This window comes from Vidua macroura, chromosome 15, assembly GCF_024509145.1.
Source record: "Vidua macroura isolate BioBank_ID:100142 chromosome 15, ASM2450914v1, whole genome shotgun sequence".
In the NCBI taxonomy this organism is placed as follows: Eukaryota; Metazoa; Chordata; class Aves; order Passeriformes; family Viduidae; genus Vidua; species Vidua macroura.
Window position 1 is genome coordinate 18,815,945 of NC_071585.1, and position 26,507 is coordinate 18,842,451.

General features: G+C 44.6%; 1 protein-coding gene across 3 annotated transcripts; it reads right to left on the minus strand.

The window, feature by feature from the left end:
* Positions 1 to 332: 332 nt before the first annotated feature.
* Positions 333 to 26,257, minus strand: LARS1 (leucyl-tRNA synthetase 1). 3 transcript variants are annotated; one of them, XM_053991071.1, is made up of 32 exons: positions 26,063 to 26,257; positions 25,075 to 25,193; positions 23,523 to 23,610; positions 22,845 to 22,925; positions 22,274 to 22,414; positions 20,968 to 21,129; positions 20,181 to 20,293; positions 19,710 to 19,773; positions 19,169 to 19,236; positions 18,585 to 18,810; positions 17,413 to 17,500; positions 17,246 to 17,322; positions 16,545 to 16,598; positions 15,721 to 15,861; positions 14,939 to 15,016; positions 13,978 to 14,063; positions 13,822 to 13,887; positions 13,650 to 13,732; positions 12,914 to 13,052; positions 10,687 to 10,896; positions 9,793 to 9,850; positions 8,980 to 9,043; positions 8,207 to 8,390; positions 7,898 to 7,988; positions 6,941 to 7,081; positions 6,261 to 6,401; positions 6,071 to 6,181; positions 5,134 to 5,244; positions 3,041 to 3,145; positions 1,802 to 1,897; positions 1,299 to 1,431; positions 333 to 709 (listed from the first exon to the last, which is right to left on the minus strand). In XM_053991071.1, exons 1-32 carry the CDS (start codon positions 26,066 to 26,068, stop codon positions 504 to 506), a joined length of 3,531 nt encoding a protein of 1,176 aa, XP_053847046.1. In that variant the 5' UTR covers positions 26,069 to 26,257; the 3' UTR covers positions 333 to 503. The 3 variants fall into 3 exon arrangements, with proteins under 3 accessions (XP_053847046.1, XP_053847048.1, XP_053847047.1); XM_053991073.1 differs by lacking the exon at positions 26,063 to 26,257 and adding an exon at positions 25,885 to 26,000; XM_053991072.1 differs by lacking the exon at positions 26,063 to 26,257 and adding an exon at positions 25,834 to 25,899.
* Between the last annotated feature and the right edge of the window lie 250 nt (positions 26,258 to 26,507).

Here is a 26,507-nt window from a genome sequence, read left to right on the forward strand (position 1 = left end):
CAAACAACCATGAGACCTTAGACATGCAATGTGTCAGAACGACTTTGAGGCAGCACAGGTGACACCATCGTGCTCCTTGCCTTGTGTCACACCAGCTCCCACCTGCCAGGGCCACCCCTCTCCCCACCCAGGCAGCAGCAGGCTCTTCAGTTAAAGCCTTTGGCTGAATCAGCTTTGGAGGGAGCTGAATGCAGCAGAGAAGCAGCACAGCTCCCTGGAGGAAGGAGCGGAATTCTAAGCATGGGATTCAAATTTGTTCCTGAAGATCCTGCCCACAGCTGGAAAGAAAGGGTCTCCAGGGTAACTGTTTCCTTTCAAGAGAAGCCAAAGCACCAGAGGAAAATAATTTTATTAAATCCCTGTTTAAAAGAGCAGGGGCAACTCACATGTGAACTCAGGTTGGTTTGGGTGGGCTTTTTTTTTTACAGAACAAATTCTCCCCTTTGTTTAATGGAGATGCTTCCAAGTCCCTCCATGAACCTTCTCACCAGATACACGGCAGTTCAATGAACCAGGTAAACAATTGTGTCCCCAATGTCCCTTGTCAGGCCATTCTCAGTGACACAGACGTGCCGCTGGGCCAGGTCAATGTGGAAGATGGCTTGGTCCAGGATTGGAGTTTTCCCTGCTTCCTCTTTGCCGAGGACTGGAACACGGCGGGGCCCAAGCACGGGATCATCAAACCTCATCAGCTTCACTTTAGAGAGATCTGCACAGAGAGAGCAGCTGGTCAGGCCATGGCAGCTGTACCCAGGCCACAGCAATGCTGAACCCTTGGAACTTCCACACCTGCTCCAAGGAAATGCGCTCTCATGGGAATAACTGTCATGTTAAGGTTTACACCAATACAACAATGTCCTTCAGGGGTTACACAGTTACAAGCGTTTGCTTGGAATGTGGTATTAGGAATTTGCTTTATCTGGCTCAGGACAGGTCTGAGTAACTTAAACAGTTATTCCTCATTTTCTGAGGAATGAACTGCAGAGACTGGGAGGAAGGTGAGAGTTGATTGCAATACAATTCCCTATCAAAAGGCAGACTAATAAGACTGCTAAGCAGACCAAGAAGCCTGGGACCTTCAGCTAAGCCTTCCTGCAAGTGCAGCCTTCCAGCCCTGTGCCCAACAGCACACTGACACCTCCTGGGAAGACAGGGAGGGAGTCCTGTTTCATCTCACATTCCCAAAGCTGCACCCCAGGAGCTGGCACACATCCCGCACACACAGGGCATTTCCCTGTCACACCCCTGTGTGCACCCCCTCAGCACTGGCACAGCTGTACACCTGTGCTGGTGGCTACCTTTGATCCCTCTGTCCATCTTCATCAGGCGCCTGATGATGGTCTCTCTGTTGTCCCCTTGCCTGATGTCCATTTTTGTGGAGAAGTGGCCGTTGGAGGGCTGAGGGTTCACCAGAAACACGGACACGCCAGGCTGTGAGAAACAATACAGACCTTAAAGGAGAACCTACAGGAGAAACATGAAACTGAACCAAACAAACATCTGCTGCTAATGAATCCTCCAGAGGGATAAAATCCCTTTAGAACTTGCCTGGCCATGCTGGATACCAGCACTGCCCCAACTCTAAAATGCAGCCCAAAGTGTAATAAGGGTTTAAGACATATTTAGGGAAATCAATGACATTTTTACTTTCAGAGTTAGAAATATTCATACATGGTAAACATTCATGTCTGATCAAAGTTTTTAAATGGCGTATTTAAAAAAACCCAGACAAAAGTAAAGTTTCAAGTTAAGTTTTTTAATTCAGTTTTCAGACTTTCAATATCTGAATTTCTGATATTACCTCAGTTCTGAATATAGAAAATGGTTTTCCAGGACAGCAGTCTTCTTTGATTTTATCTTCTGCTTCAGAAGCAAACTTTACCTCAATGTGATCCAGCTGTAAAAGAAAAAAATGGGGAAGAAGGGGATAAGCAGGATTTTAATGGCTTTAGAGGGAACAGCAGAGGTTACAGCCCCATCAAACAGCTGTTCATGTAGGAAAGGGGAAGGCAAACCTGCAGTGCCATAAAGCAACAAAAGTACAACTGAACCCACAAAATCTTGTTTGGAAGGTACCTCTGAGGGTCATCTGCTCCCTGTGTGAGGTGCCCAAGGTGCCACTCCTCACTGCCCAAGACCTCACTGTCCGTCTCCAAGGACAGGGACCCCCAGAGACCCCCCAGCCCCTCTGGCTGTCCCCAGCAGTGTATCCCTGTTCTGAGGACACACTGCTCCCTCACCCATGTCAGGGGGTTTGAAGATTTACAGATAGTTTAAGTTGCTGCTTGCTCTCGGCTTTGCTCTGACATGGGACAAGCCCAATAAAGTCACATTTGTTTCATATGGCACAGGTTACATCCAGCTCTGTAATAGATATAGTTTCTAATTCTTAAAAAACAGCTGCTTTTGATTTTGACTTTTGGCGTTGGGGTTGTTTGGTTTTGTTTGGTTTGGGTTTTTTAACACCACGTGCCCGAGCTGTCCCCTCATTACCATGTTCCTTTTAAACTAAATTCTGCTCATCATATGAAGCAGCACAACTGCTACCAGACTGGATGCCTTTTACACAGCACAGTGTGAAAAGCCCTGCCCAGAGCCTGCTCCTTGCAGAGGGAAGACAGCCTGCTGTAGCCAACATGCCAGTGCAGGTGCCCAAGGACTGACTGGCCTTGCTAATGCCTCGAAGCAGCTCCTTCTCATTTCTTCAGCTGTAAACGTGAGATACAGACTGGCTCAGAGAAAAAGGTATCCTCCAATTGCCAGTGGACACCACTGTCACAGCTGCACCCAGTACTGCAGAGAAAACCAGTCCTGCTTTCTGGGACCGTGTTTGTAGTGCTCACCTCCCCCTGTACCTCATGCCAACACTGAACAGATCCATATGCATCTATTTGACAACTGGAGACAAAGCTGATAAAAAACTGTTGCTCGAGCATTGCACACCCAGAAGTTAATGTAAAGAGGCTTCGAGCCTTAGGGAAGGCTGCTGCTCCAGCTATCCCAGTAAATGCCAAGTAGCAGGTGCCAAGTCTGTACCAACCTCCAGGGAATTTGTCAAATAGACAATGTTCTCCATGAGCACTGCACGCTCATCAAACTCCAGCTCGAGATCAAGAACACGAGAACCATTTTTCTCCAAGTTTTCCTGTGGGGGGGGGGAGGGAAAAAGTATTAAAACCCTCTAAAGGCTGCAAGTAAAATGATGCTTCAAAATGGCAAACTATCCACATTAGTCATGAAAAGAATAGGCTTGTAAATCCAAGAGCTCTCTGCTGGCACAACATTAACACTGGAGCAATAATTTTCTTGTAACAGGGCTTCTTCTTCTACAGGGAGCTGGTGACACTGATGGGAGGAGTAAGAACAATTAGAACACATTTTTAATATAGAATTGAAAAGGTGTTTGACATTCACAGTTATTTAAATCCCTACTTAATGTGCAGGTTGAGAATTCACAAAATCAGTCAGCATTTCAGTGGTATTTCACAGCAGGAAACTCAGGCTTATGACCCAGTTTAAAATAAAGGACAAGCCCACAACACCTGCACATGCTCTGCAGGGAAATAACAACCACTTTGTAAGTTAACATAAAAGTAACTTAATTAGTCCAGAAAGCCAGCAGCAACAGTCACAAGAGACACAGTATTAAAGGCAGGATAAAAACCACATTATTTTTTTTTTTTAACTAAAACAGAACTTCCTCTTTGGAGTTTAATCTGTCCCTGCCTGGCTCTCACATGCTGAGCCAGCTGTCTCCTTTGAAGCTCTGCTTTGTCAGCCTCAGCATGGTTGTGGTTTCCTGGTTTCCTCATCAGTTTAATGTAAAAGATTCCCTTTTAACATGGAACTGCTTCCCTTTGTAAATCAAAGAGGTGCTCCTACATTTCAGTCCTCCTCTGATGAGTAGGAAGCACAGAGATGCCTCTTGTACCCTAGAACTGATGAATAATTGGTTTCAGAGAAAGACACTGCTCAGGTGTTTCCGTGTCTCTGTGGGAAATAGGCTGCTGCTCTTCGGAAACAAAAAGATGGATTTGAGGTAAGCCTCAGCTCCTTCCCCACTTGCCCCAGGATCACTCACTGCTGCCAGACTAAAGACACCAAAACACAGCAATGTTTCAGCCCTAACTCTTAGGACTGAGAGCTTTTCTGACCTTTCCCAGCTGGATCAGTGGATCTAACACATCCCTACTGTTCTTACAAACTTACACAGGAAGCTCCAGAACTGTTCTGTGCTCTCTGCTCCTCTGAAGGCTTCCAAGTTCCCATGAAAATGAACAATCAGAACAACCCCACAGAGACAGCAAAGAACAGCTCCACTCAGAAAACATGAAAAACTTACAAACAGAAGTAATTATTACGTGCATTTCAAAAATCAAGCTAAAGCTTAAGGAGAAAAAGTAATTTTTCTTTTTTTACACTCAAGATTTTTTACATTACTAATCCCTCTCAATTTCTACAGATCATGGAAAGTTATTAAAAAGGTTTTAAATCATACACTGCAACCCCTACCCCCTATTTAAAAAAAAATGTTAATTCTTTGCTTCTTGGCTCTCCCTAGTTGTTGTATTGAATTTTCATCTGCAACAGCAAGCACAAGAAAGTTTCTTTAAAGAAATGGAAGCCAAGATTTTCATAGGCTAGCATGACTCAGGGAAAAGAATGGACTATCAGCATATTAAGTGATAAACAGAAGAATTATACACAAAATTTGTAATTCCGTTCAAGGCTCAGAACAGTCTCTTGTTTCCTCCCTTGCACATACTGCAATCAAACAACTCTTGCCCTTATTCTTAGCTTCCAGTTTTTATGTCTCCAAAGCAACACTTGACTCATTTCAGCATGAAAAACTGGAGAAGTCACATAGGATACATTTCAAATACAGAGGGGTCCGGGTATGTTTGAAGTACAGATTGTATCACCCACAAAACACAGAAAGCACCAAGCCTCAACCAGATCCAGAGCTCACCTGGGCTAATTCATATAGAGACATTTTTATTATGTAGTTCTTCTAGAGATGTAAAAGATGTTTATAAACAAACCCTTGAAGATGCCACACAAGCAAAGGGCAAAGGGGAGACACTGCATTCACAAAAGCCTTTCCTGTACCAGAACTGTCCCTCTGACACTTACCTTAACCATGGCAACAAAAGGCATCACCTTCTTCATATACTTCTTCAGCTCTGGCAAGGTGTTCAGCTCACTGGCAATTACTTTATTATCTGGCAGCTGACCTCCACTGACCTAAAACAGGGATGAACAAGCATAAAAGAGAACAGCTATCATGAAAAACTTGCCTTTCAATATGATATACCTTTCCTGCTTTCCCATAAATACCAGCAAGGTTTGTCAGCATCATGGATTCCACAGATAGTTTTCTCATCCTTCTGAAACCCAAACAGCATTTAACACTAATACAGAAAAAAGGCCTGTACAATGCCCAAAGGTGAATAGCCCCAAGAACAAATTCCACATGAGGAATGTTGGTTTATCTCATTGCCACAAGCTAGAGTAGTCAGGACTCCCAAATCTATCAGCTACAACCCTGGTGTGTTCAAGCTGAGGATGCCTCATCAGGATCCCAAAGACCACTCTCAGCAGTTTCCTCATGTCAGAAGCATAGATCCTTCTGCTCTCTTAATATATTTCTTCTTAGGACACACTTATTCAATTTCAGCAATTTCTTGTGACACTGCTGAGTGGTATACACTTACTCAAAGACTAGAACAAAGCTTCTAAGCCCACCTGCAGAGTAAGGCAGCAGTAGTCTGTCAGTCAACTATGTTTCCTCAAAAACATACTTGTAAAGAATATTTAAAAGCTAACCACTTACAATTGGAAGAAACAACAGAGCAGAGGCACGTTTTTTACTCAGATTGTCAAAACCAATGACATGCAACTGTCAAATCAATGACAGTCCTTGGGACATTTTCATTAAGCATCAAAATTTACTGGACAGTTGTAAAATCTACTGAAATAATTTGGTAACAAGGTAGAGCTTATAAACTTTCTACAGATGAGCCCCCAAACAGCTGGCAAGCAGCTGGAGGGCAGAGGAGGGGACGAGCACCTGGAAGTGCTTGCGCAGGACGGACAGGGTGGTATGCTGCCAGGGTGGGTAGCTCTTTGCCACGTAGATGGTACAGTGAGAAGGCTTCTGGGAAGGCTCTTTTGTACTTTTCTGAGGAAATAAAAGAAAAATCAGGAAGGAGTCCCTAGGCAATAGAGAATTATCACACGTGCACACAGAGCAGCCTCACCTTGCCCTTCACAGGCGCCATGTAGCTCTTGAGGCGGAGGCGGAGGTCGTGAGCCGCTTCCATCAGGTACTGAGAGGAGCGGATCAACACCTCATCCACGGGCCCTGCTGCTGGCCACGAGGCCCTCATGATGGAGTCAGCCTTTGGGCAGAGCAAGACAGGAATGCACTGAGTGAACACACAGTAGCTGCTGGGTTTCCAACCATTACAGCTTGATTGGAAAAGAGAGTTTAAGCAGTTTGGGCCTCAGTGAGCACCTACCCATAACACCCTAAAGGAGAGGGCACACAGACAAGAAGCGCTGCAAGTGTGTTCAGGACTATACATACAATTACAACTACCATATGCCTATGGAATGCCATCTACAAGCAGAGGGCTTAAAAAACATCAAAACTAAGCTTTACTCAGAAGTGTAAGACTATTGCATTGTTGCACTAAATGTTAGATCACCTCTCTGTGAGCAGACAATGATAGTGACTGGGATTAATGCTGCACATATCATCATGGCAACAGGCCAGCTCCCTGCAGTCACTGTCCCAGGGACAATGAGCCAGTATGACTCCTTGGATTCTGACACATCTTTTCTAGTTGTACACGAATATCTGTAAGCCTGACATGGGTGTTACCGAAATCCATAAAAGCTCAGATCTGAATCAATGGCAGAACTGAAATGTCAGTACCTTCCCCAGCAGGGACCAGATGTGCTCACACAGGTGGGGGCAGATGGGAGCCAGCAGCAGAGTCTGCACCTCGATGAACTGGAACACCAGCTCCCTGTGCATCCCCTCGATGGCCAGCTCCCGGTACTTGTCTTTTGCTGCCTGGAACAACAACACAGCCATCAGCCCTCTGCTGCCAGGGAGAAACACCGGAGTCACACACACACCTGCGGGCTCCAACACGCCTTCAGAACGTGAGCAGCTTCTCATAATCCACTACTGAGTTCTAAGAACTGTATTTTCCTGAAGCACCCACATATGAATCTGCCACTTGGCCACTGGATTTTTGCATTTATGTGGTACTTTAAAAAACTGTTTATTGGCACAAGCATAAAAGACAAAAACATCCACAGCTGTGTATCAGGTGCTGTCACCCCAAATAACTTACATACAGATACTAATAAGAACTAAGAAAAAGGCAATGAATATGATCTATCATTACACATAATTCAGCCTATTTAACCCTACTCCTGAGTATCTCAAAGCAGCCACATGAAGGAGAGTGTGTAATTCATTAAATGGAGCAGCATGGCTCTGCAGACACTCTGGAGACATGGTTTATGGAGGATATCAAAAAGCACTGTGCTTCCAAACAATTTTGTTGATGCATTATCTGCATTTCTTATGAAGAGTCCTTTATCACAAAAGATATAAAGAAAGGCAATACTTTTTAATAGTGTCTTTTTTAAAGCACCTTCTTGCTTATATTAGATATCAGGACTATTTGCAGAATTGCATTTGCTTTCCTCTGGACCTTTGTAAAGCTCTACAATTCCACATTTATTCCCTTGAAGTATACTTGTTTCTTGACACAATTCTGATTCCAATTCAGCTGTATGATTAAGGATCAGAGACAGAAGGATCAAAAGAAATCCACAAAGTAACAAATATCAGGTGTCACTTTCTTACACCTCCTACCTGAAACTCAAAGAAGCCAGTTTTCAGAGCTTCCTTAAACATCATCTTCTCATAATTTTGGTCTGTCTTCATTATGCCTGCATTCATCTCACTGGGGAGGGAAGCAAAGTGACAACATCAATACCACATAGTCTGCCCCATGTAATGGCAACACTGCAAACTATCACCAATGCAGCCAAACCCCATAACCTGTTCTGGAATGAGCTCTGTTTTATGGAATTCATTAATCTTTAGAAAGAAATAACTACAGGATTCCTCCTTGCAAGGAAAAACCTGGTCCAAACTGTATTATTAACCTTCATACCACACCTGGCAAAGACTCTGTCATTGAAGGTGCTGGCTGGGCCACTCCTCAGGCTGTCTCTGTTTGCAATCATCTCCTTCACCCACTCCACCCACGTGTAGAGACGAAGAATACCAGCATCTGCCATGGCTTCCACAAAGTTGGCATCTTCAACAGTGTCTCCAGCATCAGCCAAGGCCAAACGCATGCCTGAAGAAAAGGGGATCAGCTGCAGGGCTGGGGGCACGAGCTGGCCGATACCCATGGGGTGCTGTGCCTCCTGCACCTGTGACAGCTCACCTCAGCTGGAGTTAACAAATGCAAAGCCAGGTCACAAACTGCCTGACCAGCCAGAGGTGCCTCGAAGGAGGCACTTCCCCTGGGAGAGGAACACTGCCCTCCTTGGGAGGGGACCAGACAGACACCAGAACCAGGAGAGCAGCACGGCCCCTGCCCAAAACACAGGAGCATTGGGAGGAGCATGGCACACAGGGATACGCAGGGCACAAATACGTACACGCCCCATGCACACCAACAGCATGTCCTGTGCTCTGATCCCTACAGTGAATGCAGAGAGATCCAGCAGGCTGCTCCTGGAGAGCTCAGCCCCAGGAGCAGCTCCAGGCTGAACCAGGTGTGCTAACACATCCTAATCTTCCAAGTGGAGTTCAGCTCTCAACAAGAATAGGTGGTAAGTGCAGAATTATTGTCATTCAATACTCCAATAAACTCTTTTGAGAGCAAAACACTCACAGTTTTGGCATAATTGGCAATCAGATGCAGGTCAGAATGCACTCACCATCTGCAGAAAACTTGTCAACAGCTTGAGTGAGGGTGAGGAAGTTGCCTGTCGATTTAGACATCTGAAAGAAAGATAAGAGTGTTTGTTTTCTCACACATCCCCTGTGTTGGTGGATAAGCAAGACAGACCCAGCAAGGGTTTGGGCAAACAATTTTCTCATGAATCACAGCAAAAAGCACTTTGGTAAATCTGAATGAGGTCTCACAGCAAAAGCAAACTGAACTCTGCATGCACTCAACAACAAAATATAATCCCAGAAATTCCCTAAATTAAACTTAAATGGTACTTAAAACTGGCAGCTTCAGATCACCATGTATTGATTTTTCAAGAAGAACTCCACTAGGGCTTGTTTTGGGTTTTTTTGATTCATATCAGACAGTCTCCCATGCCTAATTCCTGGGTTCAGGCACTTTAAATTCAATTCAGTGTCAGAACTTGCACATATTAGCAAGCTATTGGCACAAACTCTTTCCGCTCGCTGCACCTACTCCAATGCTCTAAAAAGGTAAACTTTACTTAAATAAATAAATATGCTATATTACCCTAGAACTTAACAGAAATACATTGAACTCTTCACTAAATTGGTGAAACTTAAGAGAAAGTGCTACACAAGAGCTGACTTAAGACAAAGTGCTACACAGAATCACAGGCAAGGCAGGTCTTTACCTCTAATGAATGAAAAACTGGAGGGCACTAATGAAGAAATGTCACTATTTCCACTGCTTACATCCCAAGAAGAAGTTTCCAGTCTGCCTAGCAAATGCCTATTTTGACAACACAAAAGCCACGTCACACAAAACCTCACCGTACCTTTTCGGAATTGAGGAGCAGATGTCCATTGGCTCTCACAGCTACTGGCCATTTTTCCCTGTCCAAAGGCAAGATAGAAATCTTTTGGCCAAGTAAATACATTTTCTCATTTTCAAAAGAGGAAGAAACATTTTATTTTCCAGTTTGAGATGAACACCTTGAGTGGAATCTTAAAAAAAAATACCTAAGGGTTGTCTTAAATATATTAAGGAGTGTCTCTGAAGATGAAAAGAACTACAGTATAAAGGCTAAGGATTATCACTGCTGGAACACAAGGCAGGGAGCAGTGCACCTGCAATTACAGTTCACTTACGTCCCCTTCCTCTCTTCAGGTATTTTTAATTTAAAGGCCAGTGATTGGCACTGCCCAAGAGCACACAACAGTGCTGGGTCTACATTTCTACCCATGAAGGAAGGAGATATTAAATTATCCACAATCATCTTTACTATACATCAGAAACAGACTTTTCCTATATACAGTTTTATACAAGCCCTAAACCAAAATTCAAGGGAATGCAAACAGTATTTTCACCATAAAAGCACGCAACGGGCAAAGATTCTCAACCAGTCCTGCACAGCCCATGGGAGTATATATGGCTCTTTTAACCATCCTTGAGAAGGAATTAAGGTGACTTAATAATAAAGTCAAATAAATTCCAGTGCAGGAATACAACTCAACACTGGGAAATCCATAGGAGGAGATAATGCAGATAAATCAGGGGAAATAATGCCATTTTCCATTTCAATAACTTCTATTATAGACAACTGTATCAAAGCTGCAATATGAAGGAATACATTTTCAACACAATTCTAAATGTTGTACAGTCCAAAGGCCATTAGCATGTAACAGAATTGCAAACTCTCCAGCTTTACCTGCATCACATCCCAACTCACCTTTCTGACCACATGGCCACATGGTTGTAGAGGTAGTACGACAGGTGATTTGGAACAAGATCTTTGCCAGAAACTCTGAGATCCACAGGATACCAAAACTCAAACTCCTCCTTCAGCTTATCCAACTTTTCTTTTGGAATCTCAGTTTTAGGGAATGGAGCTGTCTTGAAGAAGATGTAATCCCAAACCTCTTTGCTCATTTGATACGCCCTGCACAGAATCAGTCCCACATTGCACAGTCAGTAAAAGCTCCTCACATGCTACAGCACTTTCTGTAAGGCAGCTTAAACCCATGGCTCCATTCTCACAGCACAATCCACGTGATCAGCAAACACAGACAGAGTGCCCAGGGCCTTTGCCCGAGTTCAGGTGAGTGAATCCAACGTCAGAAACAAAATTCAGAACTGCTCAAGCCATGCCCTGCTTAAACTGCCCTTGGAGATTTCCCAATTAAACATAAAGACTCCCATAAAGAAAAAGTGATTAATAATTAAAGCATAATCTTGAATATCCTGGAAACCTGATTTCTTTTCCAAATGTCAGCACCCAAGACTCAGCACCACCTGTGACCTTAAGTGAACACTGAGAGCCCCCCATTGGTATGCCCCATGGAGCCATTCCTTCTGGCTTCCCAGAAGTCAAAGAGCAGGACAGGAGAGAACTGTTGTACAGTTCAAGGTTGCCTCCTTCATGGAAAATATTTGTGGTCTTTTCCAACTTCAAATGGAATGAAAATCTAAAATTAACTTTTACTGCAAGACACATCTTACCAATTACCAGAGGTAAGATCCACAATTTTGAAGGAAAATACTGATGAGATGCAACTGATACCCACAGCTCTGTGGCCACTGGGCTGCATTGACACATATCCTCCTTGTTTCTACAGAGATTCTAAATCCTGGCTCTCAGAGCTTCAGTAGAGTGCACCACATACTGCATGCATTCCAAATTAAATCCTTTCAAACCAAAGTTTGCCACGTGTCAGCACCTGCTAAGGGGCTTGGACCTTTGCTATGCAGAGAGGAAAAGCATTCTGGACCCCAAATACTTCCAGTACACATTAAAAGAACACCTCAGATAGTGGTCTATACTACCAGTTCAGAATAAATCCTACTGGCACAGGTTTGCTGGTTTGGTTCTGGCAGTTCTTGTTCTATGCTTTTAAATTCCTGTGCTGTGACAGGGCTTGTGTTTGGTGCCATATTCATTTTAACTGAAGGTGACTGAAAGGATGGGCCATAAACCCCCTTTTCCTTCACGCCACAGAGCAAGCGTCAGTAAAAAGCATTTTCCAAGGCTGCTAGATGTTATCTACTTGCATGGGAGAGCACTCTAATTGTACATGCTTAATTACATCAAATCTGTAATTCAGGGCCCAGGATGCTCACTTCAAAGCTTGTTTCTTGACACGACTAGCTCGTGCATAGCTTCTCTGTAATTAGAGAGGTTTGAGCCCAAATGACAGCCTTGCCCAGTCTCAAGAGGTATTTCTGTCTGTAAGAATCAGAATATTTTAGAAATGGTTTTCAGATTAGTTATAACATATAGCAAGAAAAGTTTCCATTCCAATATGTAAGCTACTCCAGAAATTAGTCCATAAACCACACAGAATTAGAGCAGATGATTCAAGGCACAGTCTGAAGTGTTTTTTCAACTCCAGACTGAGCTGTACTATCTCATCTCTCTGACCCCACTTCAAAAGCCATTCCAACCAAGAGGTGACATGCCTCCCCCCCCTTGCTCTGAAGACTTCCACAGAGAAGTTGTGGATAAAAGATGGTTCTGAGCTTCCAGAAGAGTGACAGTGACAAAAACCAAGAGCTAAATCCTACTCCCTCTGTACACTGGAGCCTAAAGTTTATTGTGGTGCACAGCAGTCTCAGCAAGCAGACACCTAAGCAGCCACTGAAACCAATCACCCAACAACGTGCCAAGGCCCATTTCAAGGCAAGTCAAACAAGTATTGAAAAAGGTGATTTGCTCTCCACACAGTTCTTTCAGAGAAGCATTTTCCCACTCTCTCTCACTGCCTGTCACACTCCTCTCTTTCCTTACTGCCCCTCTGCAAACCTGTTCTAACTCAGCTCATGGCAGGTTAAGTTTAATAAAGACGCTTTTTACACACAAAAGCAAAGACTCGGCCTCCTTGGCAAATCTTTCTGCAGAGCAATTCAGGAGATAAGCACACCTAATTAAACAAGAGAACTTCATGGTTCACTCTCCTTACCTGATGCCCAGGGGAGATTCTCCTTGGCCCCTCAGGTTGCCCCCCTGCAGCAGGTGAGCCACAGTGTAGTAGGCCATGTAGATGGTGGAGTCAGAGAGAGACTCGATCAGCCACTGCTCATCCCAAGGCAAGCGGGTCCCTGCAGGGAAGGCTGTGTCAGGCACCCCAGCACCACCCCGACCCACACGCACACAGGAGCAGCTGATGATTTTTATGAACATACATATATGCATTAGAACTCATGCTTATGCTTTTAAAAAATATTTGGTTGAAAAATTGAACTATGCATTTAAAAATTTTACTCAAGAGCAAACACTTGCTGATTTTCAACCTATTTCCTGACACAGCTCAGCTCAAGAACATCTGCTGTGGGTTACAGTGCACATCTAGCAGCTGTCCCATGTCACACAAGATGAAGGCTAATCAGAATTTGAGGAGAAAACTCAAGAAATGGTATAAGCTCCCTCTTCTGAGGTCCCTTTCAAATCAATAGCCCAGGCAGAAAGCTACTAAGATGCTGCACAGACTACCTGTAATAGTGCAAGTATTACCAGCCCCATGCACTCCCAACAAAGCACACTTTCTCCGGAATGCTGGGCCAAGATACAAGTTGGACAATGTTGTTCCCACACTTCTCTATACCACTGGGGATGTTGTATAGCACTTAAGCCTTCCAAATGAAACGAGGAGTACCATCCTTAAAAAGAATCAACTGAGAAAGGAATGTTTTGCCTACCTAAGCCATACGTCCTGGAGCACGCATGCTCTTGCAGCCAGCCTAAGGTAGCTTCAAAATTTCTCCTAGTCTCTTCACAGAACCTGTAAGAAAGAAGCTCTTACTGCCTTCAGCCCTCTCAGACCCCATCAAGAGAAGCAAAGTCTCCTTAACAGCCACATTCATAACTCACGTCTCCAGATGTTGCAAGCACTCTGACGTCTGTTTCTTCCAGCTCACTTCACCATAATCTAAATACCTGCAGTCAGGAGAGGTTTATTGTAATGAAGCAATCGAGAGGTAGTGTACAATTGGAGCAACTTTTTAACTGCAGCTTTGTTTCACTCACCACTGGTCACAAAGGGCCACGACACACTCATCAGCAGATCTCGATATAACTTGTTTCTCAGGTTCCATATAAATCATGGCTTCACCCTACGAGTTGAAAGGGCAATGAAAACTGAGATTTAAGTACTTAGCAAAGTACTAAAATCCTGACAACTTACTAAAAAGCATCCTCTCTATTCTAATTTGGTTTGTAGCACTTACTGCATAGCTCTCACCACTGCCAAGCTCTCTGCCTCAGTATTCCCTTGGGTAAAATGAGGCAAGGCTTAACTCTGTTCTTCTCTAAGGTACCAGCTCACAGCACTTTGTACAGAATGCATGAGGAAAAAAAGGACATAAGCACAAAACATTCCCCACTGACTATACCCCCTGATTGAAACAGCTCCTAGGAAACTCTGGGGGATAGAGGGAGGGGGAAAGGCAAAGAAAAACGGGATGCTGAGCTTCAAATCTACTTGCACACATCATCCGTACTGATGCATAATCTGGACATAACAATGCCACAACAACAAGGGAATGATGGCCTGAAGCCTCTCTCACCCCCAGTCCTCAACAGGGAGTCTCATTAGAGGGAAACCACAATCACTGCTTGTTTACTGCTCTCTGAAACAGGAGCCCAGCAAGGGGGCATTTGCACATCACACATCTCCTTCACTGGCTCGAAAGAGACTTGACAGTCCAGGTCCTACACTTCCAGTATCCTCCCAGCTATATTAAAGAATAAACTGGACCACCAGAACATGTCCTAGGGAGGGTGACAGAACAAGGCAGGGAACAAGAGAACTCTAATAAAGCTGCTCAGCCCACTCAGCCCAAGAACAGCAGGTCCCTCTCTCTGCAGCGACCCAAAGCACCGTGAGGGCTGCAGAACCACACCAGGGGCTTTTCTGGCAACTCAGCCCTGTGAAAAGGGCAAAGCAGACAATTCAGAAGCAGCTGTGTGCACACATATGTGCACATACCTTATCCAACATCAGCTTCTGAATGCGTTTCTTGACATCTTGAACTTTTTGTCCTTTGAATTCATCCACCAACATCACCTGTAAAGATGGGTGACAGGAGATAATTTTTTTCAAAATTTAGCAAGAAATAGGTGCCAGAGGTGTTCAAATCAATATAAGGAAGTAGCAGGTGCTGCAATCTTTGACATGCAAATAATAAGAGTTGTTTTTTTTCATTATGTGCAGTCATCTTTATCCAAAAACACTTTGTACACATGTCAGCATCCACACAGATGACAGATTGCAAAGAGTCAGAAATAAAAACTATCGTTTGCTTAAAAAGAACAGCTGAGAAATGCACATGGTGAGCTACTGAGGTAAAGACAGGAGAAAAAAAGAAAAAAACCAAAACAAACCGAAACAAACACAAAAAAACCAAAACAACAACAAAAAAACCAATCCAAAAACAAAACAAAAAAAAACCTGCAAATAATAACATCTTATCATTTCATATCATTTTCCCTATCCATACTTGCAACAAAATGGATCAGCTCCCCAGAAGGTGATCACTTGTTCAGAAACCAGGTTATAATGCTCAGAGAACACAGGACTGAGTGAGTGGAAACTTTCTCCAATTCTACATTACTCCTTCAACTGCAGAACCTTACTACAGGAAGAGTCTAAATGAAAAGTCCTTTGGGACTTTTTTTGGGAAAAAAGGACACTGTCCCTCTGTCTTGAGATTTTTTTTCTCCTTGTTAAAATCACCAAGAAACCACTTACCAAAATCTTGTATTACTTACTCCCTCATAGAATCCTTTCAGGTACACTCTCTCCTTGGCCTCTGCAAGCTTCTCTCTGTCATTCTGGCTCTGGATTTTGAGCTCGTCACAGACAAATGGGGCACAAAGGCTGCCATAGCCTGGGATTTCAATGATGGGCACCTGAGAATTAACAGAGGGCTGTCAAACCCCTCCTGCACCCCACTGCTCACTCCATACACTCACAGCATCCAACACAAGTTACACAGGGCTTACGACAGATTGCTGCAATTCCACTCATTGCCCAGAAGTTCTGGCAGCCCCCAGGGGGACTCCTGAGCTGCCCAGGTGTGTGCCCTGCCATGACACCCCATGGAGCTGTGCCAGGACTGGAGCTGGTGTGTGCAACCAAGGGTTCTGCAGAACACTGGGGTGGCTTTACCTGTAACCTGCATTTCCTCATGAAAGCTGCCTCAGCCTCGAGGCTGTGCTAACAGTGAGGGATTCAGCTTTTTGCACTGAACAGACACCCTCCTAATCAGGCCATGAGGGCACTAAGTTTTAATCAACCAACAGGTTATCAGGATAATGATGCATTCCATTTCCCAAAACAATGACTCCCATAAAAAAATTGATACTTTCCTTTGTCTCTGAAGTACAGAATTGAACAAATCTTGGTTGCGACCCTTGACAGACCAAATGCTGTAACTACAGGAAAATATGAAAACTTTACGTTTTTCAGCTCTTTCAGCTGAGAAGGACTTTAAATAGAAAGTCTGGAAGAGGTGGCACAGCTCCTGGTTCGTTTGTCATCAGTGAGCATAACATCCTATGTGCTGTAGATGGACACATGTGGGTGCACTCACCGGCTCAAATGGCAGGACCATCTCATCTCTGATGCCATATTTCACCCTCAAAGCCTTGAAAGTTGGAAGAAAAAAAAGCAATATAAAGAAGTCTTCTAGATGCTTTTATCCATTCATAGTGGTTTTTTTTGTACATAACATTTTATTAAAATCAGACAAAGCCACTTCCCTGCTTTCTCACCATTTCTGACACCTGAGCTCAATCCTCATCTCATTTCCAGGTGATTCTTTGCCATAATTGTCTACATTTTTTAAAAGGGGAAAAATTGATATTGCTCTACCCTAAAATGAGTGGGCAAAAATTCAGTAGCCAGGGATAGCTGTTCAGACACTGATGTACTCCTGCAGTTAGTAACAATCACTTTCAGTCTCATTTGAAATTCACAGAGAATCTCAATCTCATTTTTGAAAGTCATTTCCACAATAGGAATTCATTTCTGTTTCACTGGTGCTCTTCTCTACCTTAACATGCAGCACAAGTTACATGATTCTCATCCAAAACTCAAACCTGAAGTCTGAAAAAAAACCCCATCTGTCCTAGACCAGTTGGTTTAAACTTCATTAATTTTTAACTGCTTTGATTTCAAGGTAGAGATGGCAAAATGCCAATTCAAGCAAGTTTCATTTTACCCACTGGATATTCACTTTTGACCCTCTTCTCTAGGGGAAGGAAACAGAAACAATTGAGTTGACAGACTGACCTGCTTCTTTTTCAAGTCTCTCAGGGCTGCAAAGTCATCTGGAGAGTCAGAGGGAACACTTGTCACCACTCCAGTTCCTTGGCAAAGGAAAAGATAAACAGATGAAAGGATTAGTCCCCACATACTGAATGCCAGTGCCCATCCAACAGGCTCTGCTGCAGAATTACCTTTGTCCTCCTTGATGGTGAGCATGGGCAGGGCGTATATGACCTTGTAGGTGGTGAGGGGTGCTGAAAGCGCAGCACCAAGAATCTCCTGAGCAGGACAAAGGAACAGCATTACAGTAAATCAGGGGCTTTCAGCCTAGCAGAGTAAGCTCTCCTGGCTGATATTCTTCAAATTTTTCTGTAAAATTTCCTGACACATTACAAACAAATTAAATACATTTTATATACAGATAGACAAGGAGGAAGTACATATGAAAACGTGTGGTACTATTTGAGGCAGGATATAGGTTATATATTGGTAGAAAAGTCAAATACCAAATACCAAGAAACTTAAACTACAAGTATGTAGAATTGGGAAATCATAGGAAGCAGAAGGACAGTTTGCTTACAAGTATCTGAAGCACAACAGCATTGAGGCAGAAGTGGCTTAGGAAACCAGTGTCAAAAGTGACATTAAACAAAGAAAGCATATTGTCAAGATATTCACACACTGACAGGAGGCAGTCAAGATGTAGCAGCTGTCTTCTACCTCACTAATTTGCTTGCATTCACATCATGCCTACTAACAAAGGAAAAAAACACGTATTTTCTACTTCATTCTTCAAAGCAAGATCAAGAAAGATGGCGACAAGTTGTAGTGAATGGAGATCAAGGGATGCAAACAGCTGAAGGTGCTTTGTGTCAGGATGAATAAACACCACTGATGACACTTGCACAAAGCACACAAGGACAGCAAACCCCAAAACCACTGACATTCACTACCCAGCTAAGAAAGCTTCATTCACACAGATGTACTGGAAATGTCAGTACCAACAAAAGCCTTTTCCACATAACCCTTTCTAGCTGTTAGTTTTCCCTTCCCTTTCCATTTACTCTTCCCAGCAAGCAGAAAAACGTTACTTAACACTATCCTTTACATCACAGTTTGGATGTGAGTGAATAGGAATGCATCTGTCCCCAGCTAAGTGCACCAGGTTATTCTCCCAGCAGCAGCTCTGGCTTGGCTGCCAAGGAAGCTGCCTGTTGCTTGCACTGTTTGTCACTAAAGATTTCCGGCACTCCAAAATTTCTGTAATACCGCCTGTATTTTCTTTACAGTTAGAATTCCACCATCACCTTTCTAAGCCCCGGAGGAGCAGCTGAGCCTGCCCAGCACGCTGCAGGATGCTCACCTCTCCCATCAGCTCCTTGACCACGGGCACGACCCCGTTGTCCCTGGTGAAGCCCTGGTAGGCCATGTTCCGGGCAGCGCGCTGCGTGCAGATGAAGATGTCCCCGCTGCCCGTCTCGAAGCCGATGTACTTCATGTCCGGGCGCAGCCAGCAGTTGGTCTGGCCAAACATGGTCTCTGGCCTGAGCGTGGCAGCCACCAGGAAGATGTTTTTTCCTCTCAAGCCACTGGGGGGGAAAAAGAATTGGATAAAGTTACCAAAATAAAATCATTACAGCTCATACAGAACAGGCTTTTAAACTAACATCAACTCCCAAGCAACAATTCCTGAGACAGAAGTTGGTCATTAATTCGTTGTGGGTTTTCCATTTTCCTTCCTTTTTTTTTTTTTTTTTTTTTAATTCCATCCTGAGGTCCGCGCAGATGCAGCAAATAGAGCAGGTCAAAATTCTGACCAGGTCTTTGAAGTGATCGAAATAACCAGGTGAAATTAAATTCTGCATTAGGCAAACCAGACTGTTTAATTCAATGGCCAGTTCTGGCCAGGAGACAGAGTCCATCTGCCACTAAAAAGTCAAGACCTACCTCAATTTTGCAGGGTAAGGATCCAACACCTTCATTTTTATCAGCGTGTATTCTTGAGGCCCAACACCCTACAATTCCCACAAACAATGCAACAATCAATAAATGAAACTCATTTGAGCAGGAAAGAAAATAAATCCTATTCTGTAGGAACCTAATCCAAACACTATTTAAGGTACTGATGCTTTCCTCAGAGTAAATCCTATTTCCATTAATATGAAAGGCTGTTCACTAAAATGCAATCTGCAGAGAGGTTATACTATAACCAAAAACTGACCAGTCACAGACACTGTCTCAGCAACATCTAAGTTAACAACAGCTCGTTTGTTTCGTTTCCATAGATAACAATACAATGGAGTGATGCTGCTGGCAGAGATTGCCAAACAATCACAGAAACCAGCTACAATGGAAAATACTATCCATAGTTCCAGACAAATCTGCTCAAGAGAAGAGTTCATTCAATTTTCACATGCACTGACAGCTGAGAGCCATTTAGTACTTAAGATCATAAGCAATGCATGAAAATGTCAAGTTAAAATATTACCTCTCCTGTTTGCCTGTCATGATCCATGCAAGGCTGTCCATCTTTAGGAGAATAAATTGTATATCTAGAAAAAGATTTTCATTTAGCAGTAAGTAAAATAGTGTATACAGTAAGAAGGAAAAAAAATATAGCTCTCTGGGAAAAAAAAAAAAAAACCTCTTAATGGCATTTTCAAATTTTGTGTGGATCTGTTTCCATCAGTGCCACTGTTCAGTTTTCACAAGAGCTTTCAGAATTGACCCTTTTTTGCCTGGAGTTGGTACCCATGGGAAAACTAAACCTGGAAGACAGATCTCACATGTTTTGCTGGCACAACGACTACACTTCACTGTGTCAGGCAGAGCACCAGCAAGGAAAGATTCTGGTTTCATGTGAGTTAAAAGCACGCTCTAGAGATGTGTCACAGGGTTCTGTCTCTGGTACAGCTGAGCTCCCACACTCCCAAAAACTCAGAGCTGAGTGGCAGCTTACCGTTTGCCAAACTTAATCTTATTTCTTTCCTTTAGTGTAAGGAACTGCCATCGCACAAAGGAATCGTAATAGGGATTGACATTTGTTGTAATGAAGGAACGCCTCCAGTCCACCTGAAAAATGGGCAAGAGGCTCCAGTAAGCAAGCACAATCAAGAAATGAAAGGAATCTCATTATACCATAACTATTATTTTAAAAATAAAAAGAGCTTTCTCTCCAAAAAGACAATGCAAGTACATATACCATAAAGGGTGTAAGCTTAAATACACATCTGTGCCTGCTCTCTCAGAGCAGAGATGTCAAAGACTCGAGGTCCCTCCACTGACTGAGAAATTTAGAGGTTTTGTAGTAGTTTTAACCAGCCATTCAAGCTGAAATTCAGTACTGCCTTGTTTCATCATCTTTATTCCGCTTCATTTTCAAAAATCTGTTGTCAGCAGGAAAAGTACTTTTAGGAAGAAAAATGATGTGATGTCAAATAGAAGTACTGTCAATACTGACTACCGACAAGTTATCTCACATGGGACCCACAGGTCATAATGTCTTTATTGGACTAATTTCCAGCTGTGTCCACTGTACAGGGTACAAGCTCTATATAATAAAGTACTTAATTATCACCCAAGACCATTCAAATGTTACATTACTAATTCCATAAATATCAAAAACATTCCTGGAATTATGCTGGTATTACACAGAAGATCTCAAGGAGAAGCAGCACATTCACCAACACAGTAACAATACAGGTACAGCTGTCTGCATAACTGAGGTTGGGGTCACCCAGAGTCACCTTCAATCCCATGCTCTTCAGATCCTGGACAGCAAGGGGAGGGAAATAATCCAGCCAGTGCTCAGCTTCAGAAAAACTGACCACTTCTTCATCAGACAGACCCAAAGACTTCATGATTCCCCACTGGTATTTGGAAGAGCCAGTCTTGGCAGCAGCCTTGCTCTGAAAGAACAGTTGGGATTAGGAAGAAGCCCACAGTCTTGTCACAGTCTTGTCCACAGATTTGCCTCTGTTAATGTTATGGTTTCTGATTCCAGATACACAAGTTAATACTCCTAAATATTCTCACATCCTCCCTCTAACAGTGAGGGTAATTGGTTAGTGTTTCCATTCTACACTCTGTGTTTGCAGAGGTGTAGAATACAGGGTGTATTCTACCATACCTTGTATTCACTGTTCATTCCCTAATCCTCCTCCTCCCAGCTGTTCCACGCCAACGTCCAAAACACCTGCAGAGGCTCTGCCAGAACAACCTGGCAAGGAATTGCCTGGTGTCAAGGCCCTGCTCAAACCCATGGGTTTTTGCACCACAGAAAGGTGGATAGCCCTGCACCCCTGTACCAAAAACCTTTGCTGCTGTAACTTTGCTCATGGCACTTTCCCCAGCTGTTGTCCCTTGAGAATCTCCTGTCTCTGTCCAGCAGTGACCCAGGCAAGGTCACACCTTCTGTCCTGTAGAACAGCCAGAACCCAAACCCAGCAGTTCCAGTGGGACAATCTCTTGAGCATGCATAAACAACATACAGAGCATCTCTAAACTTTTCCCAGACTTGATTCTTTGCCTTGTCTTGGGGTACTCCCAAGATCCTAAATCTCATTTAAATACATGGTAAATGAAAATAGTTTGGATGATTTTACTGAGCCCATCTAGAGAGAACTGGCTAGATAGCAATTTAAAAAACAATAACCAGAACAGCAGGAATACACTTGCTTTACCTCTGAGAAAGCAGGGTTATTTCCTAAAACCTGCTTATGAATGTTCCACAAATGGATTAAAATAAATAAATAAATAAAGAGTTTTAAAAATGAGAGTATTACTCTGGATCTGATCTGGTTTTTTCTCAGAAAACTATTAGGCAGGGTATTAGCTTACCAATAAGGGTTCATGCATTAACATGGTATCTCTGGAACCATGCATTAATGCATTTTTTCAAGTCCACCCTAAAGGTAACTCAGCTGCCTTGGAAAAAACAATAAAATCTTTGTATCAAGGTTTCTGTGAGCCCAAAGGAGGAAAAGCTACAATGGGCACACCAAAGTTTTGACAGTACAGCTCTCATCCAGGAAGGTTTGGTTTAAACTTTACCTTTTTGCCTTTTGCTTTGTCTTTGATGATAATTTCTTCCTCTTTTTTACCAGAATTTTCTTCCTCTTCCTCCTCCTCATCAGGAAATTCCGGTGGGCAACCATACAACTCCATTTCTCTTTTCAGCTTATCTGCACAAGCCTGAACAGAGATATTGGGAGTGTGTCAGCCAGGGCACCGGCTGCAATCACAGCCAAGGAGTGGGTTTTACTGATAACATTCTGCATTCCACACTTTAAACTTTTTTTGGACCTTGCATTAAGATCTAGGAGATCCTGCCACTTCCAGAACACCTTCCAGGGCAGGAAGCAGTTTACTGTAAGGATTTTCTTGCAAAGGAAAACATCCAAGAGGTAAAATTCAGTTTTCCAGCTCTTTGTCTTTTAAAGTGATGTTACAGCTCAAGCACAACACATGTTTATTACAAATTCAGGTTCCAAATCACAATGTCTTGGTGAGTTTTCAAATAAACTAATGTGATGTTGGGGATGGACAGTAAGCAAGGCTCCAAGTAGCCTTAGGGATAAAAACCCCATGAGAAACAACCCCCCAGCAACAGCAGAACTCTCACCTTGATGGGCATCCCCGTGCAGTGCAGCCCAAAGGGAAACAGGCAGCTCCTCCCCTTCAGCCTCTGGTACCCGACTGCGAACTACAGACAGGGAAAATGGAACAGCTGAGCCAGCCTGGGAACAGCCCCAGGCTGAGCCCTGCTCAAACACAGCTCTGGCTCCTCTAACGCAGCCACGGGCAGCTGACAGAGCTGGGGGCAGCCCTGCAGGAAGGTGACACCCAGTTTGTTTCCAGGCCTGCCCCTGCGGCTGCACAGGTCTTCCAGGCTGGCTCCACCAGAGACCTGCGGGTGCAGAGGGGCTGCTCTGGAATCCTACCCCCAGCACCCAAAACCTGCTCCCACACAGGTCACAGAGCACAGCAACCACAAACAAAAGGGACAGGTCCCTCATGAAGTTTGAGCCATTTAGCAGCATCTCCTAAAAATCTCATTTCAAAGAACAAACACGGGAAGCAACTGCAGCCCCATTTCATCAGATTAAAAATTACATTAATGGAATTTCCCTTCAGCTAGCAATATTTCTACTGAAAATGTGGGAAAAAAGGAAAGTTTAATAAGTCATCACTAAAGCTATGAAGGAATTGACATGGCATCCTATTAGCTCAAAACTGAACAACAAAATCAGCATTTGCTCTAGAATAGTATTTAAAGGTATCAGCAAAGGAGAATTTTTACCTCACATTTAGATAAGGAAAACGTGTGTCCCAGGTGCAGGCGGCCATTCATGTAGGGGTAAGGAAAGGTAACAAAGTACTTCCCTTTGCTGAGGAGAAAGTCAAAGAATTAAAACATAATTAGCTTTGTAAATGACAATCAGACAACACACGAGCAAAACAGGTAACTGGGATGTGCAGCTATTATCAGCCCACAGTGATGTTAAAATATTTTCCTTGCCAGTAACATAAGTATTTGATTTTAAAGATACACTAACAGGCTTTATCATCCTAAAAAATAAACACAAAGAAAAAACCCACAGAGGACTGACATCACACAGAAACATTGAAATAGATACAGCATGTTCCCAAAGGTAACAAATTCTAATCCTGCTCCTGTAAATTAATTACAGCAAAGGCTTAAAGTAATTTATTTAATCTCCCACTGTGTGAGTTCAGATTTTAAGGGCACACTGCAAGCAATCACACCTTTCACAGGGATATATTGTTGCAGGGTTTTTCAAAGATGTATTATGTTGTTGGAACCTGAGCTCTCAAAGCAGCTAAGAAAATATTTACATTTAGGACACTGAATTTCTACCTTTACCTTTGTACTCCATGCCTTGTACTCTACTTCATGCCTCCCTGAACACACTCCCTCGATCCATTAACACAAAGGAATAAAGGCCAAGTCATTTGTTTGCCTGCAAAAGCTATGATTTAAGAATCTGACACCTGTTACACCACTTCAGTTATTATCTTGGTTTAGTCTGACGTTCCCACACACCAAGTATTAACCTCACACTGCCAAGGTCACCGCTTTTCCAGTCAAAGACCTTCCACAGGACTAATGCTGCTCCCCCAGACAGCTCTCCACACCTGTGAGGAGCATGGATCCCAGCAATTCCAAAGGAACCGTGCTTCCAAGCACGCCCTGCATTCCCACAAGATAAACAAGTCTCTCAGTGTTTACTCTGGGGCAGAAATAAAAGCAAGAGAGTCATATGGCCTTCCCCAACGGTGCAGAGCACTCTGTGCACCTGTGAAAGGCTCTTCCTCCCCGCAGCTCTGCCCCATCCCCGCTGGGGCTGCAGCCCGTGGTGACAGGGTGGTCACGCTGTCCCCGCAGCCTCCCCAGGACTGGGCCTTCCTCCCTTTCTACACAGGCACAAGGGGCTGGTCCAGAGCAGGAGCCCAGCACTGCTGTGCTCTGTGAGGCAGAGCAGCACACACCTTCCCTCTGAGGGAAACCTGCCCAGGGGCGAGGGCTCGGGCACCCCACTGCGGAACCTCGTCCACCTCAAAGGGCACAAGGCACAAAGAGAACCTGGTTTTAGCCCACAGAGGGTACTGACACTGCCAGGGAATGAAAAAGCTTCTCTCATCCTGCTGGAACTCACCACACACGTACTCAGCTGCTTTATGTCATCAGCTACAGAAACGTCAGCAACGGGCGAGCAAGTCTCTGCAGCTGAGCCATGAATTCTGCTCATTGGAAAGGGAGCACTTTCTCCCTCCACCAGATTTTGAATGAAAAGACATTTCAAGCAGTGAAAAACCAAGTACAACAATACCTCCTCTGGTCCTTCCTGTCTGCAGCATTGATCTCAAACACTCGATCATGCTCCCACTTCTGCTGGACCTCTCTTTCAATCTTCTTCAGGAAATCCACTTTGGCCGTTCCTTTACGCTCCTGTTCAGCAGAGAAAGGAAGGGAAGTCTGGCTGAACAGGGTAAGAAACGACAGAGCTGTAGCCTATCACAGCCTGGTCTCGCTGGGTCAGGGCAGCACTGCCCCAGCCCTCAGCAGGGCAGCACAGGCGGCTCCGCGGGGCTGTGTCCCGGGATCCATTCCGAAACCGGGCCCAGGGTCTGCAAGGAAAGCCCAACGACCGCTTTCCACAGCAAAGGACTCCAGCAGCCAGCAGCACACGCGCTGGCCATCTGGCCAATAAAGAACAAACTCAGAGATGTCTGAACTGGGGGGGTAGAAGAGGATACAAATCGTAAGTGAAAGCTCCCATAGAATTCTGGTTTTATTCCAGACTCTCCATAAACGCACGCGATGCATCCCCCTCTTGATGTACATAAAGCGGGCACAGCACTCCCTATGCCACGAAGAGGGCAGGTAGCAAGTGCAACTGTAGTTCACGGAGTTCGCCAGGTAAAGCATTGCAAGCGATTTTAATTAAATCAGTGTTCAGCAGCCCTTCCCCTCATTATTTTATTACATAACATATGGCAAGTATTAAAGGATCTTATTCTTCCACCATATAACACACAGGAATTGTTAAAGGACACACGCATTACGGACACACGCATTCTGCACTCACAAAGGTTGAGAATTTAGTTTTTCCCCATCAAAACCAAGACACTGCTAAGACCTTTACACCAAGGGGCCGCAGCCGCCGGCCAAAGGCCCCGTGCACGCCGCTATGGGGCTCTCCTCCCGGAGACCGCGGCGCCGAAGAATGACCCCGAGGAGCCGGCGAGGAGCCCCAGGGAGCAGCACGAGCGCCGAGGAGCCCCAGAGCCGGAGCCGCGGCCCCGCTCTGCACTCACCGCCATATTGCCGCGCCTGACGGGGTCCGCACGGGCCGTGCCAACAGCGCCAGCGGGCGGGGGAGCCCAGAACGTACCAAGGCAGCGGGCGCGGGGACACCGGGCCCTTTTCAGCGTGAAGAGAGGGGAGAGAAGGAGGGCGGCAGGGAGAGCGAGCGGAGCGATCGCTACGGCCGCTCGTCCCGGCTGCGGAGGGGGCAGCGAGCCCGGTGCGCCGGGCCGAGGGGTGCGCCCGTGGGCACGCTGTCCCTTTAAGAGCGCCCCCCCCAAGATGTCGCCGCGGGTTCATGTGCTCGCTCTACCGAACTTGCTGGTTCTCCCTGACCCTCGGCTCGGGCTCTGGGCGGCTGCCATTGGTTGGCAGCGCGGAGCGGCACCTTCTGATTGGTGGTGGCGCGCGGCCCCGCCCCGGCCATGCCCAGCAGGCTGCGCTGCGGGCGGTGCC